Genomic DNA, 19,916 nt, shown 5'->3' with positions numbered 1-19,916 from the left:
GTGTACAAATTATTAGGCTGCTTCATATAAATCCCATGGAGAAGTACAAATTCTTAGGCTTTAGCACAAAGTGTTGGGTACTTGGATGAACCACTTGAGACCTGACTAAATTCTGTGGGCTGACCTCACACCAGCCTCAGCCAATCCTTTCCCCCAAACCAATAACAATTGATCAGCAACAGCCCAACATCTTGAGAAAGCCTGAATAACATCAATTCGGTGGCTGCGACAAGGAGATCATATGAATAAATTGGGATTGCAGTGGTAAATCATCATAATGTCATGCTAGAGCTCTAACCAGACAGAAGGGTGACCAATTACTGGATAGTAACAGTACTAAGTTGTCAATATTAGGCACACTAGGCCTTGGTAATAGTTGATCGTGATGCATCCACCTTGTTTTCACTATAAAACCTTGGAAGAATAGGTGAAGTACAACTAAATATTCGGTTATCACAAAGGCATAAGAATGTATCTCAATACAATTGGAAAAGAGGACATTCCATGAATTCTGCTTCCTCATGTAAGTTGGACCATCAGGGATTACCTTTTAATCAAGAAAAATATGGATTGCTGCAGCTTGTACTGCACATCTGATATATTGCCCAGATTGAGTTTCATTGCTATTGTTGTTTAAAGTTATGCAGTAGATGATGGCATTGGATGCTTGCCTTATCAGGACACGCCCTCTTCACCAATGTTGTGTTCTGCTTTATCTGATTTATATGTTTGCAACTAGACATTTGAATAGGTAGCGCACAGAGAGAGAGAGAGAGAGAGAGAATACATTCGTATGACTGTGAGGGCACCATGCGATTAAAAAGGAAGAATTTAACTATGTGTCGTGCTTGTGATTGAGATATCAATGAAGTGCAGATCTTGTAGTCTACTTGACATGCTAACAGCAATGGGTTCAGAGATTATAATTCTGTTTCAGGAAAACTTGTAAAGTAACAAGATGTACTCGATTAAACTGAGCTTCCATCAAGCATACAGTACCATAGATAGGCCTCTAAGCCATTTCAACTGGACTACAGCATACTCTAAAGTCTTGCAAAATAGGAAAATCCAGAGAAATAGCACCATCTTTTTTTGTTTTTTTTTCTAGAGAAAGGCATGCACAGGGTTTCTCATCATCGCCTACAAAGCCCTGGCTTCTCTTCTTTCTCACAATCTGCTGCAATCCTAGAAGCAGTCAAGGAACAAAATCCAACATCACTTACACTCTTTCTTGCTGAAACCAGCTGTTGAGACTTCTTACAATAAGCAATTGCTCCTTGGATCGAGCTCTCCATGTCTGAATTCACACTGCTACTCCTCTTCAGAATTGGTGGCCCGTAGAGTCCATTTGAATTCACGCTCGAAAAGGATGAAGAGTTCGAAGAAGAGCATGATGAAGAAACCGAGGAGGATTTGGTTGAAGAATGCCACTTAATGGCACCTGAGAAAGACCTCCTGTGACAGCAATCCTCTTCTTTCATCTTCTCGCCATCGGGCCTCTTCATGGTTGTGGTGGCATGGTTATGTGCCACCATAACTCTTTCCCTTTGAATTTGCCCAAATGGATTCTTTTGCCATGACTTCAGGAGGCCATTTGAGCATTCCTTAACTTTAGGGACTGCGCATTTCTCATCGGAACATCCGGTTTTGGTGAAGAGGGACTTGAAGTAAGCTTTCGAAGCCTTCAGCTTGAGACTGAGGGACGACTGCCTAATGAACTTGAGCTTCTTAGACCAAGACTTCTTTGGTTGGGACTGGACAAGCTCTGTAGAGCATTCAAAGTAGTAGTCCTCTGCATCGAGCTCTCCGCTTACATAACAAGAGGTGGCAGGTGAGACATTGCAGGACTCAAATGGAGTGGTGGAGGCAGTCTTGATGTTGTTGTTAGCGGAGATAAAACCCTCTTCGAAGGCTTCCAAGGTTTCTCCAGGGGCAGGTAAGTTGGAGTTTTGTAGGAGCTTTTGGACCATTTGCAAGCGCGGCGGGAGGTGGAGGGGGAGGAGCTTCCCTTTGTAGAAGAGCTCATCAGCAGGGGAGGTGATGGGCTCTCTCTCAAGTGGGGCAGACATTTGGAACTCAAATTCTCTTGAATGTGGTGGAGAAGCAATATTGTAGCACAAGAAGGCAGCAGAGCTGACATCCATATCTATGTAGCCCTCTTCTGCTAGCTGGTCATATGGAGGGGAGTCTCTTGCCATACCAGAGAAGTTATTAGCAAACTGCTCTCTTTGTTGTGATAATTCTCTCACTCTTGTATCTTCTTCCCTTCTCTCTATTCCCTGTTTTCTCCTTGATGGTGTGGCTTTGAGGTGTTTCCTTGGTGGTGTGGCTCTGTAGGAAGGAGAGGGAGGGGAGTTTGGCATCATTTAAAGCAAGGAAAGGGCCAAGAAAAGAAGCATTTGGGAGGGGCTGTTGCAGATTAGAAAGCATCCAAAATAACAAATGCAGGAGAGTTATGGGGAAGACTGATGTCCCCACCCTACTCATATGACATATTTGTTCTTACTCTAGACATCTCTCTCTTCCCAAGCACCACATACTTCAATGCTGCCCTTCAGTTTCTTTATGTTAATTTAAAGCTCTTGCACTGTTATTTCAATGAGTTCTCTCTTTCCATTGTTTCTCCCTATTCAATGTCTCTCTTTGAGTAATTTTAGTCCAACAATTACTCTGCTGGTGATTTGAATTTGAAAAGAGCCCATGCCCCAAAACCTGGACTCGTGTGCCTCAAGCATTGAACAAGACCAAAATATAATATAGATTATAGAGTAGGACCTAAATTTGCATGTGGCTTTGATAGCAACCGCTTGAACTCCTTCATGGTTTTCTGCTGATTTAATTTGTTAGGCAGGGCCACTTGCCCCCCTTGGATCCTTTTAGGAAGTGATATGAAAAAACCAAGGGGTTCGACGTGTTGAGATTCTATACGAGGTATCAATGCAGCGGTTCGAGTAGATCCTAAACTACATTAATCTAGATTGGTATGAAAACTACCTGTAACAAACCCTAAGATGATCATGCTTGATTCAAAACCTATAACAGTTCATCATAGGTTAAGATTGAAAATGTTGCAATCTCTAAATATATAAAGCAATAAAATCTAATGATAAGCAGGGTCCATTTCCTTCTTTCTTTCTTTTTGGTGGACAATAAAGAATTGGACAACCCAAACACACTGAGCCCTTCTACCAACTGAGATATGCTCCAGGCATTGTGTCCACAAGCATGTGTATAACGCCTCTCTCTAGTGCTACTATTTTGATGCTCTGGCTGTGTTATTTTTCTATCATATACTTTGGCATCCCAATTCCATGGCAACCCTTAGATGGTGGGATAGGATTTTTTTTTTTTAACCATGTATCATGATCTCAGAATTGGCGGAGGATAATATCAGATTGTGGAAGGGAGGAAGACCAATAACTGATCAGGGAATTGCAATTCAAATTTACATTGATATCCTCTCTTTCTTTGTTATCTGATCCTTGGGTAAACTTTCACTTCTAACTCTTACTGTGTGGCTGCCCACTTGAATTTTTTACTCAGAAGACCTTCCCGACATTTGTAGGTGGGTAACAAATAGCTTGCATTAAAAAGAATATGCACTGCAAAACTCGAGGGTCCCCTTGCCCTCCCCCAATAAACATAGCTCCTATATTTACTATACTAGAACAGTGCAAGAGGCCCTGAACATAGAAAGGCCCTCTTGCTTTCTCTCTCTCTCTCTCTCTCTCCTGCTCTCATTCATGTGAGGACCCAAACAGAAGCAAGGATGGAACTTTTCTGTCCTGACGTTTCTGAAGAGGAGTGGTTGCTAGCATCCTTTGGGAACTTTGAGACCCTATCACACCAAACAAGTTCCTAATGTTTCATGCTTGCCGAGAAAGTATGTGGGTCCTCCTTCCCCAAATACTTTCTTTGATGTCAAGCTGGAAACCGCATGACATAACCACACACCAAAGAATTTATAGTTTGATACTGTGCATGATTCCACTCAAAAAAAACACTGTGCACGATGTTGATGATAGGAGCTTTTAAATTTTATAAGGTTGACATAAACTTGAGGAGTTGGTGCTAAGCTTTATAAAATTTCCATGGATCAAGTTCAATTATGTAAACGAGATAAAAGTTGTTTTTTAAAACTAAGTTTTTCTGTCATGCACTAACTGAGTGCAAGTTTGTGCACCGGTCGATGTTCCTGAAGACACGTTGCTGCAATCGATTATTAGCTGACACAGAAGAAGCTTGAGGAATACTTCAACAATTTTTATTTTGTTTTCATAAAGAAGCATAGAGTCACTTACACCACCCATCCCCGAATGCAATCATCAAACAACAAAAGATCCACGACCTGTGGAGGTGAACTACTGGCAAATATAAGCCCTATGAATTAAGGGTCCTTCAGCGAAAGATCTACAAGCTGTGGGCGTCCACACCCCCTAATGGAGCCGTAAGTTTCATGTTAAATAAGATCACCATTGAATGTGTGACGGCCCAACCCATGTAAGAATCCAAACGAACAAAAAAAAAAAAAAACAGTTCCCTCCGGCTCCCAATCGGAGTCGGAGACGAGTTCCCTCCGGCTCTATTTAAGGAGGAGAACCCTCCTCTCTCCTCTCATCGAGAAATCCCGAGGCAAAACGGCGGCAATCGCTGAAAATTCCTCACGGAGATCCGTCCTTGTGCCATCCAATTTCTCGCCGGAAAAGCCTCGCCGGCGATGGAGGTAAGCTCCCTCCTCTTCCTCTCTTCTCCCCCTTCCTTCTCGTGCCGATGTGCACGCTCGCCGGCGACCAGAGTCACCGGATTTTGTTGCGGAAGAATCTTCTTTTTTTGTCGTTTTTCCGTCGTCGGTGGTCACCATCGACCACCGGTTTGGCCGCCCCTTGCCGTCGGAACGTCTCCTCTCCTGCCGATGGTCGTCCCACGCCGGTTGCGCCGCCGGCCGGCCACCCAACGAGGGGACCTCACGGTCCCCTGTTTCAGCCCAAAACAAGCCCACGGGAGAAGAAGGAAAGAAGAAGAAGAAGAAGGAAAAGAAAAAGAAAAAGAAAAGAAGAAGGAAAAGAAAAGAAAAAGAAGGAAAAGAAAAAGAAAAAGAAAAGAAAAAAAAAGAAAAAAAAAAAAGGAAAAAAGAAGAAGAAAAATAATATAATAATAATAATATAATAATAATAATAAATAGGATTTTCTCTCCTCTCTCTTCCGTGAAGGAAAAAAAAACAGAAAGAAAGAAAAGAAGAAAGAAAAAAATAAAATAAATTAATTTATAAATAATAAAATATAAGAAAGAGAGTTTCTCTCTCTTTCCTCTCTCTCTTCAACCTGAACTAGTATTTTCTCTCTCTAAAATTGGACTTTCTCTCTCTACTTTCTCTCTCTAGAATCCTCTCTCTAGATTATTTCTCTCTCCTAAGATTTCTAGAATTTTGAGAAGAATGATAATGAATTTAAATGATCCTCGTGATGGATTTTTGATCCATGATCGTCGGACGGTACACCGACATCCACTTTGATCAGATCAGGTATTTTTAGATTTTATTTCTCATGATCTTATTGAATTATCCACATGATAATTTTAGCATGATTTGATCTGATCGATCAGAATTTGTTGAATCATATTGTCTGAAGAATTCAAGATGAGTTTTCTCTCTCTAAAATTTTCTCTCTCTAGAATTTTCTCTCTCTAAAATATTCTCTCTCTTGATTGATTCTCTCTCTAAAAAAGGTTAGTGAATGAAGAAATTTCTTTTAATAAGTCTGATCTGATTCTAATGAAGAATCCTGATCCATGATTGTCAGACAGCGTACTGGCGCCTATCTTAATCAGACCATGAATCTTTAGATTTGATCATCCATGATTCCGATCTAGCCATGATTTGATTTGATCATGTTGGTTTCACCAATTGAGATATTGGACCAATCGTAATGTTGGATTGTGTCACCTGATCAATTTGAATTGTACCTCATGAATTTCCTCTCCTCTGATTTTTTCTCTCCACTTGATTTTATGAAATCGATGAAGAAATCTCGATCCTATCACTTCGAATCCGATTTGATCTGATAGTCAAACTTTGGATCGTTTAGGTCCTAATTAGATTTTGATTAGATGAAATTAGATGATCGGACCCAATCTAAACCGTTGAAATATGGTATTCGTATTCTTTCTAATTATTGAAATTGATTCTGTATAGGATTGTGGATGTTTGATCATGGGATATCGCGATATGATCTACGAACAGAATTTTTGGAAGAAAATTTATAGAATTATGTGGATTTATTGGAATGCATTCGAGGTAAGTAATGTTTCACTTTTTCTAGATTTATCGGCAAATTATAATGTATTCTTCTGACATGATTTGTGAAACAATGCATGAATTGGATGAATGGTATTTTGTTATGAAAATATCTTATTTGAAATGTTATGATGAAGCATGATTAAACATATTGATTTCATGATGCATTATATTGATTGATTTCGATACTACATGATTATATGTTTTATTATCGAAATTAGAATATGAAACATGATTTATGAAGAATTATGATATAAGAAACAATAAGAATTGACAACCTGACTATGTAAAGGATCCTGCCAATGGGGGCATATATGTTGGCAATTGATTGTCCTGAGGGTTTATGTCGCCAGCGAGACCAGCGACATGTCGCCAGAGAGACCAGCGACAAACCGCCAGCGAGACCAGCGGTTCCAAAGGACATTGCTGCCAGATGATTCGCAGCCTACCGCAAGCAGATACGCGGTATTATGACCCTACCACAGAGAAAATATGGTCATAGCTCATGGTTGACGAAAAGAAATTGAAGAACAAAAGAAATTGAAATCTCGAAAGAAACTTGAATTTTCGAAAAAGAAATGAACTTGACATGAATTATATTGCATAATTGAAATTGATTTCGAATTGATGAACTCTATATGCTTATTTTCTATAAATGATTATTTACTTAAATACCTGATGAAATCTGTTGGAAAGTGATCATTGCTTACTGCGTTGTCTAGCTCATTACCTTCTATTTTACTGTTTTTACAGATGTTGAGGAATTAAGATGATACAAGATATGAATGGAAGAGTGATCAGAAGCAGAATTTCTATACTTTTATTTTAGGTGGAAAGTCTTATTGAATTTGATGTGCGGCCTATGAATCATTGTTAAATTTATTGAGATATTAAAGAAAGAAATTTAGGTAGTTATGTTTGGATTTAAATTATTGGCTAATTATTCCGCTGTTGTTTTAAGATAACATGATAAGATGCCTTGCATGCTTATGGGAAGAGTTTTCTATGAGTATGCGACGGTTGCCATGACCCTCGATTCAAAATCTCGGATCGGAGGCGTGATAGAATGCATGACTTCTTTTGCACTCATTGTGAGTCAAAAGTGTCCATCACCACATTCTACTGCCATTGCTCTGGATCATGTCTATGCTCATATGCAGCAGATCCTTTACAATCCCAGCTGCAAGAAATTTCCTGAAGTTTGCACAAACTATATTAATATGCAGCAAGGAGCTAGCTGCAGCATTCTGATAGAAACTCACCGTTCTTTATTATTATTATTATTATAATACTTACCATTCTTTTTCAAACCAACCACCATCAAGTAAGTCGGATGATAGAGCTTGGAGTTATGCTCTATATCCCACAATCCAGACCTCTGTATGTTAATTCCTACAGGTGGAGTACACAAGGATTCAGCCTCATGTTCCTTGAGCCTCCAAATTAAGCTCACTGTTATTCAAATGTTCTACGGCCTCTAGTCTTCCTCTCACCATTAAACAGAGGTTTAAGGACCACGTCGTAGTATTTAGGTGACCTGGTTTTCATCTCGGTTTGTATTGGTATCATATCATATATGCCATATTCTTACAGAGGGCCATTGATGAAGGCTCAACAAAGAAATTGACCCTATGGTTGCTCAACCAACGGAAACTTTTTTTTTTTCAGGCCATTTTGGATTCCCAAGAGGTTTCTGGACATCATCAGAGGGCCATGTGATTCACGCTATAAAATGAAGCACAGACCGAATTACTCGTGCTTCTTAACAGCCGTCTCCTGAAATTTAAAAAAAAATGAGACCCTACTCAATATGGGCTAGAAGGCAAAAGTTTAGCAATTACGATTTCGATGAGGATGAACTCGAATATCCTATTAGAGGACGGCAAGGTTTACGAGATGATAAACCACGAGAAATAGGCCACATACGGCCTCTAGTGGAAATTTGGTGGAAGAGTGTAATTGCTAAAAGAGACAACAAAAACTATTAAAAGCGTATAATTATAGCCAGACATAACTACCCATCTGCATTATCTAAAAACAAAAAAACCAAAAAAATAAAAAAAAAAAAAAAAAAAAGAAAAGAAAAGAATGCTCCATTCTATTGCTCTTACACTTTACACATGGGGACACTTGTCCATCCCGACATTAGATAGTTTCTAAATCTATTCTATTGCTCTTACACTTTACACATGGGGACACTTGACCATCCCGACATTAGATAGTTTCTAAATCTTTCTTATTTACTGTAACGTTTGTTGAAAGGATTTGCATTCATAACCTAATCCAAGGAGATGTTTAATTCGTAATCGAAATCAAAAATGAAAATCGAAATAGATTGGAATGAAAATCGAAATGATCAAATTTTTTAAAATATTTGACCCATGATCGGAATGAAAATCAGAATAAAAATTTAAATTCTCAAAAGAGAATAGAAATTGAGTTTTAGATAAATTATTCCAATCTCAAATATAATTCCTCCCAACCAAACAATTTGAATACAAATTATCCATTACCATTTCAAATTCAGATCCTAACTTTCTCCAACCAAACATCCTCTAAAATTCTCCAACATAATATCCCATTTCACCTTGAAAGAATGATCGGGCATGAACAAGATTCCACATCCTAGACTCTCCACAATTTATCTTATTCTCTAACACGACGGGCCATCCCTCTTAAGAGAGCACTTGTCACTGTCATCAATCATACTTTTTACTTGATCAAACATATCTATTTAATCAACCAGATCAATCTGACACGGCCGCAACTATTGATCCATAAATATGTTCTTTCAGGAAACAAGTAGCTATCAAAATTCTACAAACTGAGGTTACAAACCTTTTGACCTCCAAGGCGAACTTCAATCTCTCTCCTCTCATGTTTTCAAGAAAGCAAATCACCGGTCCCAGACTAGTTGACAAATCATAAGTCACTCCACTCCTTCGACCTGCTAGGATTCAAACACTATCTACACAAGCGGCTGAACATTGTCTAGTTCAGTCATAACGGTAAGTGCAGTTTCCCTTGTGACATGAAAGCCGCAGCAAAGTAAATCTACACATCAAGACAAAGTCGCAGACGCTTCTAAAAAAGGCAATTGGCATTTCATCCTTCATCTTTCGTGGTCGTAAATTTAAATGTATGCAATTTTGGCCAATAAAATTGAATATTGGCTGCAATTAGGGGCCAAAACGTTGCATGGATCATTTCTTACATTGGCATACTAATAACCCCAGCAAAGAATAAAGACATACATTAGAAGAACGGCAAGAGTCCATTCAATACTTGGATTTCATTTATGTGACTCCAATGAGTGAAGCTAACAGTTCAAGCAACAATGGGTGCAAATACATCAAAAAAAAAAAAGAGGTGGAAAAACTTACTACTATGCATCATTCAAGTTAGATGTCAGCCTTCTATGGATTTAAAGCATCTGCTGGGATTTGCTTTGGACTGTTGATCAACACCCCCTTGCTCTCCAAGAATGGCTAGAAACCTTGCCTCAGAACATGTAGCATCGGATGTTGCAAAAAAGTATCTCAACCTGTGCCCAATGAACCATGGGCCTTTTTCACCAAACTAAAACTGGACGTTGTTTTCTGCTTACCACGTAACAGGTTGCATATTATTGGCAGGTAATGTAGCCAAATTATTGAAGCCACATAGGACAAGTGAGGAGGGAATGCAACGCAAAGGGCATTGGAAAGGATAACCATTACTTTACACCTGACCACCTTTCTTCATGTGACCGGATGCAACTCTGAATCCACCAACCTTTGTAATGCCCCCTCATTAAAAATCAACAATTTACAAATGAATCCTTTGATAGAACTAGCATAGATCAACTGACTTGGGCAGCTGCAGTAGATGGAACAAATGATCACCACGTAAGTCATAATAATTCTGTGATCTAAATTTTGATACTGTGTTCTGAGGGTTAATCCTAGCATTCAATGTCAGGCAATGGCATTTTCCAGTAATTCCAAGAGTTGAAATCCTCCTGCACAGCATGTCAAAAAAATTATCAATACAAACACCTTAAAGGCTTAAACTTTCCATACCAGTTCATAAAGCCAAATCTTTTCTGGAAATATAAGAGCCTAAACTACACATAAATCTAGCAATTCAACTTTCAGACCAGAAAATGTGTGTGTGTATGTATTTGCTGCTTTAATTTGTAACAATAGCATTCTGGCCCAAGTACTCCAAGTCCAGTACCACAAGTTTTCCATAAAAAATGGAGCAAAAGCCCAGTCTGCTACCAAAAGTAGGATGAACCAAGGCCAAGGAGATGCACCCACAACCCCTGTGGACCATTTTTGCTAAATCACCACAAACCAGGGAAAGAAGCAGGCAACGAGAAATCCTAATTATGAGGCTCATGGCAAAATCATGGATTGTTTGTTAAACCTCAAGCAAAATTAATATGCTCGTGTATATGCACAATGTGGGAGAGAGTTATTTGGCATGATTGGACAAGTTATCTCGCCTGAGACTGGCCAGTTGCTTGTGACCTTTTCATCTGTAAAGTTCTTGCATTGTCTCAATCCTAAAGAATGAAGCCTGTTTTCTCCTTAATTATCCTGCCAACCTCTTAAACAAGCTTCTGTTTATTCATGCATGTATTTTTGTATGAATGTAATTATGCATTGGTATGCACGAGAAGTGTGTGCACATGTGGCTCTGTGTATGATGAGCATTTAATGTTAGTTGTTTAAATAGCATTTATCTTTGCATCTATAGAAAAATATAAGGTAGATAAGTAAACCATTTTCTTCATTGTGTATTAGCCTCCATATGTTAACCATAGAAACTATATCTAATGTGCTGTTTGTCTATTTTTAGTTAGATGACAAACCTGCTCAACCAATGATGTCGGTGGGAACATGTCATTGACCAGTGTATGCAAGGAGGTATAAGATTTCACATCGATGCAGTGGTTGATAGCCACTTCCCCCTGCAAGTTTTAAGGATGACAATAAATGCAATCCTGCTATGTTCTCCACATCAAGATGAAAATTGAAAGGAGGAAAGCCTACCTTTGGATTAATGATAAATATTTTTCCTTTTGGAATTCCAATTTTTCTGTAACTAAGCTCATCAGTGTCTCTGTTCCCAAAGCCCGCATAGAATGGGTTGTAGTCAGAAGGAAAAAGTGCTCTAATGTCCTGTCAAAGAAATAAAATTCCAGAAAACTTATAATTTGAAAGGAAATGAGAAGTTTTCCCGAAGAATGAATTTCCTTGTGACTAATTGCCTCCTGTTTTTAAACAAAAAACACAAATGGATATATATCATGGCCATTCTTTCTCTACAAGTACATAAATAAGGTGTCCTTGATTCAAAAGACTGATGTTATAATACCAGAACAGTCCTCTGAAGGCCTTTAACTACCTACCCAGGCCTTTGCGCATCTATATCCTTTTAGAATTTGATATTTGGAGAAGCAACCATATAGACACACATAATGAAAAGTAACCATATGGACACACATAATGGATGTCCCACACCCTTTCACATAGCATGTAAAATTCCTCATCAAGAATGATGCAGTAAACCATCTATGAGAAATGATGATGCATCCCACAACCCATGTGCACTTAGAGCTTTTTTTTTTTTTCCTTAAATTGATGGCCAGTCCATAAATCCGGCAGTTTAATAGTTGAACTCCAATCAACCATATTTGATTTTTTTCAATTGCTAAGGGTGTATCCATGCTCTGCATGAAAAGGATTGTTTGCATGCTTGGGCTTGCCATACCACAGTGTTGTTACATCCCCTCTTTCAATGAAAATTTGCTGAAAATTAGTGGACACTGAACATTTAAAGAGGTGATTAGTAACACCCTAAAAGTTTGGATATTACACTATGACTAACATGCATGATCACTCAAAGGTCTTCCATCACCTTCTTTTACATACACTCGTACATATATACATTAATGCATCTATTATTATTATTATTGTTGTTGTTGTTGTTATAATACATACATACATACATACATACATACATACATATATATATATATATATATATATATATATATAAGGCTGCAAATGGGTCGGGTTGACCCGTGACCCGACCCAACCTGACCCGCTTAGACCCGATCCGACCCATTTTAAAGGACCCATGGAGCTAGGTTGGATCCTAAAATTGGACCCGTTCAATATTCCAGGTCGCGTCTGAGTTTACTGAATTAAGACCCGACCCAATCTGAATTCAGTATTGAATCTAATATGTAAACTATAGAGCAAATAAAGTGAGATTAAAATTTCAAATGCTATTGTAGTATTATTATTTTTTATATAGTTTTACTCAATTTGACTGTGAGATTTTGAGAAATTGCTTATAAATTAAAAACTAAAGCAAATTAATATTTATTTTCTTTTATCATAAACTTCGCATATGTTAGTTTATCATACGAACCAAGCCTTACTAGAATTTGGACCCGAGTTGGATTCAAATTTTTTAGATTGAGATCGGATTATGCATGGACCTGACCCAACCCAAATGATCCAATGGGGCAGACTTTTTGATCATGGACCCGATCCAATCTGACCCGATTTTTAATTGGGTTGGATCTAAATCCAACATTAGGACCCGATCAAAAAATCGGGATGGATCAGGGTCACTCATGACCCGATCTGACTTGACCCATTTGCACCCCTATATATATATGAACCTGTCGAAAATGTGTCAGGCAAGCATGCCATCCTAGCAAAGCATGCTAGAGCATTGAGACACCCTTGCAGTGGTTTAGTAATTGCATAATGTGTAAGATCGTGGTACCACTAGAGCTCATACCTATGCACTGCCAAATAACATAGTTGCCAGCATGCTATTTTATCAAATCATTGAAACTACATCTTATAAGTAATTCATTTCCAGTTTAAACATTTATTTGTATCTGTTTGAAGAATTACCTCCAAACATGCAATCTTGAACTCATGCGGCGCTCTACGTATAACTGTTATAAAGAAGAAAAAAACAATTAATCAAAAAACTGAAAGCATCCATTGCAAAATTCACTCTGCTTCAACTATTTCTCAGGTCTAAGATGACAACGACAATTTAAATGCTTAAATAATTAAAGCAAGAACTCTCCACAACTTCTTTTGGAAATTGAAATAAAGAAAAACATGAATATGTTACATTCAAATAACCGAAAAATTATAGTGAACCAGATGGCATAGCAACGCATGCAAGTTTCATTTTGGCAAACATATCCCTTTCTGATGAGAGCTCAATATATCTCTTTGGTAATAAGGAAATTGAATTGGAATTTCAACACATATCAACTCTTATCCGCATATGTCTTGTGCTCAACAAAAGGTCAACATGTTATTTTAACAGAAGGAAGTCTATAAGCTTGTAGACTCATAGAAATCAGAACAAACACACTGATTCCCTCAACTCCTGAGAGTAATCAAATGCTAAAAATATATGCCTAAGCGAATACTAAAGATAGTGAAGTATAACACATTGCCTTCTCGATACAGCGAAGGGAACAATCCATCAGGTGAAATTACGACAGGTCCATTAGGTAGTGCTTTCCCATCCTGCAAGAATCAAAAGAATTCATTGACTCTGCAGATAGACCTAACAGAACTTCAAAGATGAGCACATGAAGATCACAAATTAATGGAAAATAAATCCTCCCTCTAAAAGCCATAAATAAAAGGTTTACAGTCCAAAGCACAAGAGGGATGCCAGAGCAATGGCACCTTTTTTTCCTTTTTCAAAATTGAATGATGCATGAGTCGGCAACTTTCTATCCTAAGGTCTCTGCAGCAAAGACAAGAAAAATCATGAAAAAGACGACCAAAAGAAGATCTGCTACCTGTTTCAGATTAAGGAGAAAGCTTCTGGTGAGATATGCCTGGACAATAGCTCTTGCACTCAGGAACAGTAATTGATAGCCATTTTCCTGATTTGAAAAGAAATAAAAATTTATCACCTGTCTCATATAACAGAGAATAATCACTTGTTCACATATGAAGCATAAAGAATAGAGCACACAACATTTTTTGCTGTATTGACATAAGGTCCATATTGCTCAGCTATTAAAAAAAAACTATAGGATAAAGAAACTTTAGATAGCTCAGAAGGATAATATGATGATAAGATTCCAGAGTAATTAAATATCAACTTGGAAATATTTACTCAAATGGATATTCTTGATGCAAGCAAAAAATAGGAGAAAATAAAACCTAGCAAATTAACGTCAGAAGTCTGAGAAAAGAATAGATACATATACATATACACATATAGAGCAAGAGAGAAGAAGGGAAGCTCTTTCTATTATCCAAACTCAAATGATCCAACGAAAATTTATCAAGGTGATTTACTATGGTTATCATCACCTGACACTTATCGGGATGCAGTATATTCATTCATTTCCTTATGCTAAGTCAAATAAAACCAAAAGACTCCCATAAGCTAAAGAACTATTCTAGTTTCTCTAGTAGAACATAAATTGGACGCTTGTTTTAATGGATAGACCAAACTAAGACTACACCAAAGGCCTACTCTCAAACAAGGGTATCAAAATTGCAGTGGATTGGTATAGACTTGTATAGTATGATACAGTGCTGGCACACAATGCACCTCTTGGTGCCAACAGCTCAAAAAAGAGGCAACGATTCAAGCATTAGTACACTCTGGTACATAAATCATTGCACAAAAAGTTACATTTCTTTATTCCTTCTTTAAATCATAAATTAAAAAAAAAAAATCAAATTTGAGAAGTTCGGATGCTGCAATCTTAAAAATCATAATTCAGTTGCATACCTTTATTGCAGAAAAAAGTCGTGCTACCCCAGATTGAGTCCAGTCCTTTCCAACTAGAGGCATGAACTGGCCCAGAACATCAGACCTAAAATATGCAGAACAAATTATGCAATTAACAAAATTCTCATATCTAGGATCAATGAACTGTCCTATGAAACTGAAAAGCAAATAAACAATATGACATTACTTCAGACAGCAAGGAAGAATTCAAAATTGAAGAGATTATTTTAATTGTATATAGATGCCAAACGCCTCTACTTAAAAGCAATTAACTCTGTTCACCAACCTGTTAACGCAAAATTAAAATCTTGCAAGCCCCTATATTTAATAGTTGTAAGTTTTACATTGAAAAGAAGGACAAAAAATAAAAAATCTCATATTAGCATACAAAACTCTCTTTTCTGTCAAAGAATTATTGATCTTATAAAAAAACATTTTTTTGGCATTTCAAGGACAATACAATTAAAATATTACTCCGGAGTTTCAGCTGATTCTGGTTGAAAATGGCTGAAGCATTCCAGTTTGGGCCCAAAGATTTTGGCCAAGAGCTAGCCAAAAAATGGGCCAAAATATTGAGCATCTGCTTATAGCAATGGAAATAGGCAGATTAATCATTTTTACAATTTGTCTCCATAAGCATTGCCTATTCCAACAAATAAAATAGCCCAATATTGCTTTGTCTAAGAGTTTGAAAGCAAACAGAGAGAGGAAAAATTGTCATAGGGATAGGAATAATATTTGGAATCATGAAGCAAGGCCTGTTCTAACCTTTTCCAACCACCAAACTACACCTTCGCCTAGAAGTTTTAAGCCTCATTCACATCCTAAGACTACTATAAATTCTAGAATCTTGATATATCTATGGGTTCTTATACCCAAGGTGATCAATTTGTTTTCCCCTTTTCTAAAAAGGATACAATTAAAAAAAATCCACAATACGCATCTCTGATCTTCTCTCGATCACAGTAAGATGTTCTTCGTAAAATCTAGTTATTTGAACCAAAGATGCTGCATGCTTTCCAAAAGCAGAGCATGCAATGCAGCTACTGACAGATACTTACTTGGTAATGGTTCCATCAACATCAGATATGACTATCCGTGCATTCCACTTCCACAAATAAATATGTGCATCAACCTGTTGAAGGAGCTTAATCAAATATCAACAGCAACAAAAGATAGAATTAATCAATAGTCATTCATTAGAATAACAGTACACCTCTTGCTTCCCTAGAACTCTTGTGCAGAAACTGAAGGCTATCAGATTTTGACCTTCCTTCAGATTTAAAGAAGCAATCTGCTCATTAGTTGGAATATTTGTCCGTATGAACTGCTTGCGTGGAGACTGATTTGTACCACCATGTGAGGATTGTTCTGCATTTGGGCTCTGCAATCCAGATTCTGAATCAACAAAAAGCTCCTCACTTGAGTTACTATTACTGTGCTGAAGGGACTTGGCCCTCCGAAATGGTATTGGCCACAGTCTCCATCTATGGCTGAAAGAAGGCGAGACTCCATGTGTCTCCTCTCTGGATTTCAACATGTCCTCGTGTTCCACCAGGATTGATTCCATTGGCTCAACTGAAAAGTTTGGACCAAACACAACCTTCCCAAGAATGATATGAGCAGCTTTATCCCATGGCAAATACTTGCCTTCACATCTAACAATGAGGTTCCCATTCTTAATGACGGATGGTCCTGATGCCCTGAACTTCTCCTCAGAAATACGATGGGCTTCGAAGGCTTCCTCAGCAGAATTGCAGCCCATGCCAGGTCGTAGTAAGTTCCCACAAAGGGAAATCTCAAAACCTGTTTAGAAGTTACAAACAAGTGACTAGCAGCAGAAAATCACATAAGCCATACAGGATGAATAAAAAAAAATTAAAAAAAAAAAGAGAATTTATCCATATACAGTTAAATGAACTTACCCAACCCAGAGAAACTCCTTTGTAATCCAGGACTCTCAGTTTCATTGCTTTCTTCTTCAGTAGCAGACCCCTCTGCAATAGTTCCCATATGTTTGTTTACATCGGTTACTGAATGGACTGAAAGATCACCCAACTCCTCCGATGTCATGTTTTCACGTCTCACATTCTTCTTTTCAGAAGATTCATTCTCCATGCTTTTGCTCAGTGACTCCTCACAGAATGACTGATTGGAATCTTGAAGAAATACATCTGCACCGACCACTTCATCTTTCTGATTAAGGTCAAAAGAGACATCATCTAGTGATTCTTCAGTTTCTACAATTACAGGCTGTGATGCATCATCTCTAAAGTTAGGGTTCGTGCTCACTGTCATTTCTCCCAAAGCAATGCCACCCAAAGAAGTAATTTCCTGCGAATGTTCAGAGACATATTTTGGGTCAAATTCCATGGCCAAAGAACCCTCATTTTTCATATCACCCTCAGCCTGGGCCATTAAATCTAAACAACTCTTGAATGTATCATCTCTAGTCAAACCCGCACCTATATGCTCTTGTTCAGTTTCATGGCTGCCTGAATGGTGAGCCTCTTCAACATGGACTGAAACCTCTCTACAATCTTTAGAGTCTTGCAATTGTTTACTAGGAACATCTGTATCTTTCGTTGTAGATGCATCTAGATCACCAAACATACCAGCTTCCCACACAACTCCACTTGTACCAAAATCTTCACCAGAGCCTTCCCCCCCGGGTCCTAGATGGAATTGTGGGGTACTCAATTGCACATTTTCCATGTTCTCTTCATTCGAAGAGATCGGTGCCGTGAGGACATGTCCATCCACGCTGATCAACACCATTTCCGAATTGGACTCGTCAGATTCTTTAACCATATCCTCCACCTCATCTAAACTCCCATAGTGATAGTTGCTAAATGCAGATGATCCTGCCGAACTATGTGGGGAAGCCTGCTGATCTTGAAACCTGTATGGCTGATCATCATTCTCAACCTCCTCCTTGTTTTCATCAAAGATATTCTTATGATCATCAAAAGTATTGTCAATATTATCACCCTGATGTGACTGTGGAGTGTTGGACTCATTCATAGCCTGGCCATCAGAATCTGCATCACCACTTCCTGACATAACTTCTCTCATGAAATAGGCCTGGCCTGAGTTATCAAGATACATATGGAAATTGGCTTCAACACCATTAACAGTAATAGTCACAATCTTCTCAGCACCTTTAAGAACACCTTGGAACTTCCCAAATCGCACATACCACGGCGTACTGCGGTAGGTCCCATCTTGTTGCTCAACAACAATAACATCAACGGCACCACCAAAGGGGTGGAAAGGGGTCGCAACGGAATAGACACCTTGGGAGATAAGGCTCCCGACCTTGCCCACCACGTTCATCTTAATTGGAGAAGAGCGATGCTAGCGAAATCCTGATTTATGAGCTCCAAACCTCAGAATAGAATTCTACATTAAAATCCCCAAAGAACTCACCAAACTGGCCTTCAGGGAATATAGAAGATACACAGATAAATGGCAATCACCCCCGAAGTTCTTGACGGTAGTTTTGGCTCTAATTTTCACTCGTTTCTCTGCATAAAGAAAAAGAAAATATATATTTCTTTAAACATTTGACCTAACACTCAAAACTTTATCAATCAAAGAACACAACTTTTTTGTCAATATGGGAACCTAATACAAAATAAAGCACATTTTTCTCCTCTACGTCAAATCTTTTAAATCCGGTAAAAGATGGAAGGGGAAAAAGAATGACAACCATGCGAGAAGAATCAAGAAATGGAAAAGAAAAAAAAAAGAACCCTACATAATCGTAACGCCGGATCTTGCATAAAAAATGCCACGATTCTTGAAGAAACGCACAGACACTGAAACAATTCGATACAAATTAACCTACCGACGAGCAGGATAAGCTTCTTAGAATCTGTTTTCTTTTTTGCTCGTGGAAATCAAACTAACAATCGACTCTCGGAAGCCCAGAGAAACGGCATAAAGAATCAGAACCTATCAAACTTCCGGAAAAAATTGAAAGAACGAGAGGAATCGAAAGAAGAGAGAAAGGAAGAGAATGAGATAAAGACGCGAGGACTCACCTACCAGCGAGCAGAAGGAGAGAACGAGAGAAGAAGAAGAAGAAGAGAGCTTCGGGGGTTTATTTCTTCCATCCTCTTGTCTTCTTTCTTGCTTTCTAAATGCTATAATTCTTGGAGACGTCGATATCGGCGGGGTTAAGGAGCCGGGGCGATTAGATGGAGGATTATGGCCAGTTCGGAGTTCGGACTCGGATCCGTCACGATCTCCCCCTTTTATATTAATGGGTACTCGTCCACGTGGATTAATTAACGAATGGAAGCCCCATTTGGGAGAGAATATTACGGAATTTCGCCTTTTTTTCTTTCGGATTAATTAGCTAATGACGTTTGCTTACACAGACATTTCATTTCGTAATGGGTAACGCGGGCGATGACCTCCATCTTTTACTTAAACACAATTGCTTGGAGGCCCAAGCCAGTTACCAAGACGGGTTCATTAAACGTGTCAACTGGAAGTCCGTGCTTCAACTGATCACCTCATGCCACGTGGCTTCATTGTGTTGCTAAACGAACCTCCTGGCGATTTCCATTCGCGATCCGGTCACCGCCAAGGGCTTGAATAAACATTGGTGATGGCGTTTGAAACTTTGAACAAAAAAAAAGTGATTTCAGTTTTTTTATTTTTTATTTGACTGACTGGCAGTTGCGTGAGGATAAACAAATTACGCTAATGTTTGATTTCTTAGGAGTCATCGTTGTTATCGCCGTGGTCGTGGATGAGGAGAGAAAAAAAAAAAAAATCTAAAAAGAGAAAGATAAAATTTAAAAAATAAATCAAAAAATCTGA

The 19,916-nt window shown here is 38.4% G+C and overlaps 2 protein-coding genes across 3 annotated transcripts; both read right to left on the bottom strand.

The window, feature by feature from the left end:
• Nucleotides 1–966: 966 nt before the first annotated feature.
• Nucleotides 967–2,260, bottom strand: LOC105045753 (probable membrane-associated kinase regulator 4). Its single transcript, XM_010924136.4, has one exon. The coding sequence runs from the start codon at nucleotides 2,196–2,198 to the stop codon at nucleotides 1,134–1,136; it is 1,065 nt and encodes a 354-aa protein (XP_010922438.2). The 5' UTR covers nucleotides 2,199–2,260; the 3' UTR covers nucleotides 967–1,133.
• Nucleotides 2,261–9,544: 7,284 nt separating this feature from the next.
• Nucleotides 9,545–19,297, bottom strand: LOC105046158 (phosphatidate phosphatase PAH1). 2 transcript variants are annotated; one of them, XM_073258532.1, is made up of 11 exons: nucleotides 19,130–19,297; nucleotides 17,009–18,610; nucleotides 16,300–16,889; nucleotides 16,145–16,218; nucleotides 15,084–15,168; nucleotides 14,134–14,220; nucleotides 13,780–13,852; nucleotides 13,217–13,260; nucleotides 11,333–11,461; nucleotides 11,152–11,250; nucleotides 9,545–10,293 (listed from the first exon to the last, which is right to left on the bottom strand). In XM_073258532.1, exons 2-11 carry the CDS (start codon nucleotides 18,417–18,419, stop codon nucleotides 10,237–10,239), a joined length of 2,649 nt encoding a protein of 882 aa, XP_073114633.1. In that variant the 5' UTR covers nucleotides 18,420–18,610; nucleotides 19,130–19,297; the 3' UTR covers nucleotides 9,545–10,236. The 2 variants fall into 2 exon arrangements, with proteins under 2 accessions (XP_073114633.1, XP_073114634.1); XM_073258533.1 differs by lacking the exons at nucleotides 9,545–10,293; nucleotides 11,152–11,250; nucleotides 11,333–11,461; nucleotides 13,217–13,260; nucleotides 13,780–13,852 and adding an exon at nucleotides 13,866–14,078 and having other exon boundaries at nucleotides 14,173–14,220.
• Nucleotides 19,298–19,916: the final 619 nt, after the last annotated feature.

The sequence above is a fragment of the Elaeis guineensis genome, chromosome 5, assembly GCF_000442705.2.
Source record: "Elaeis guineensis isolate ETL-2024a chromosome 5, EG11, whole genome shotgun sequence".
NCBI lineage: Eukaryota > Viridiplantae > Streptophyta > Magnoliopsida > Arecales > Arecaceae > Elaeis > Elaeis guineensis.
The sequence above is the reverse complement of the archived record's forward strand: the minus strand, read 5'-3'. Positions and strand labels throughout refer to the sequence as shown.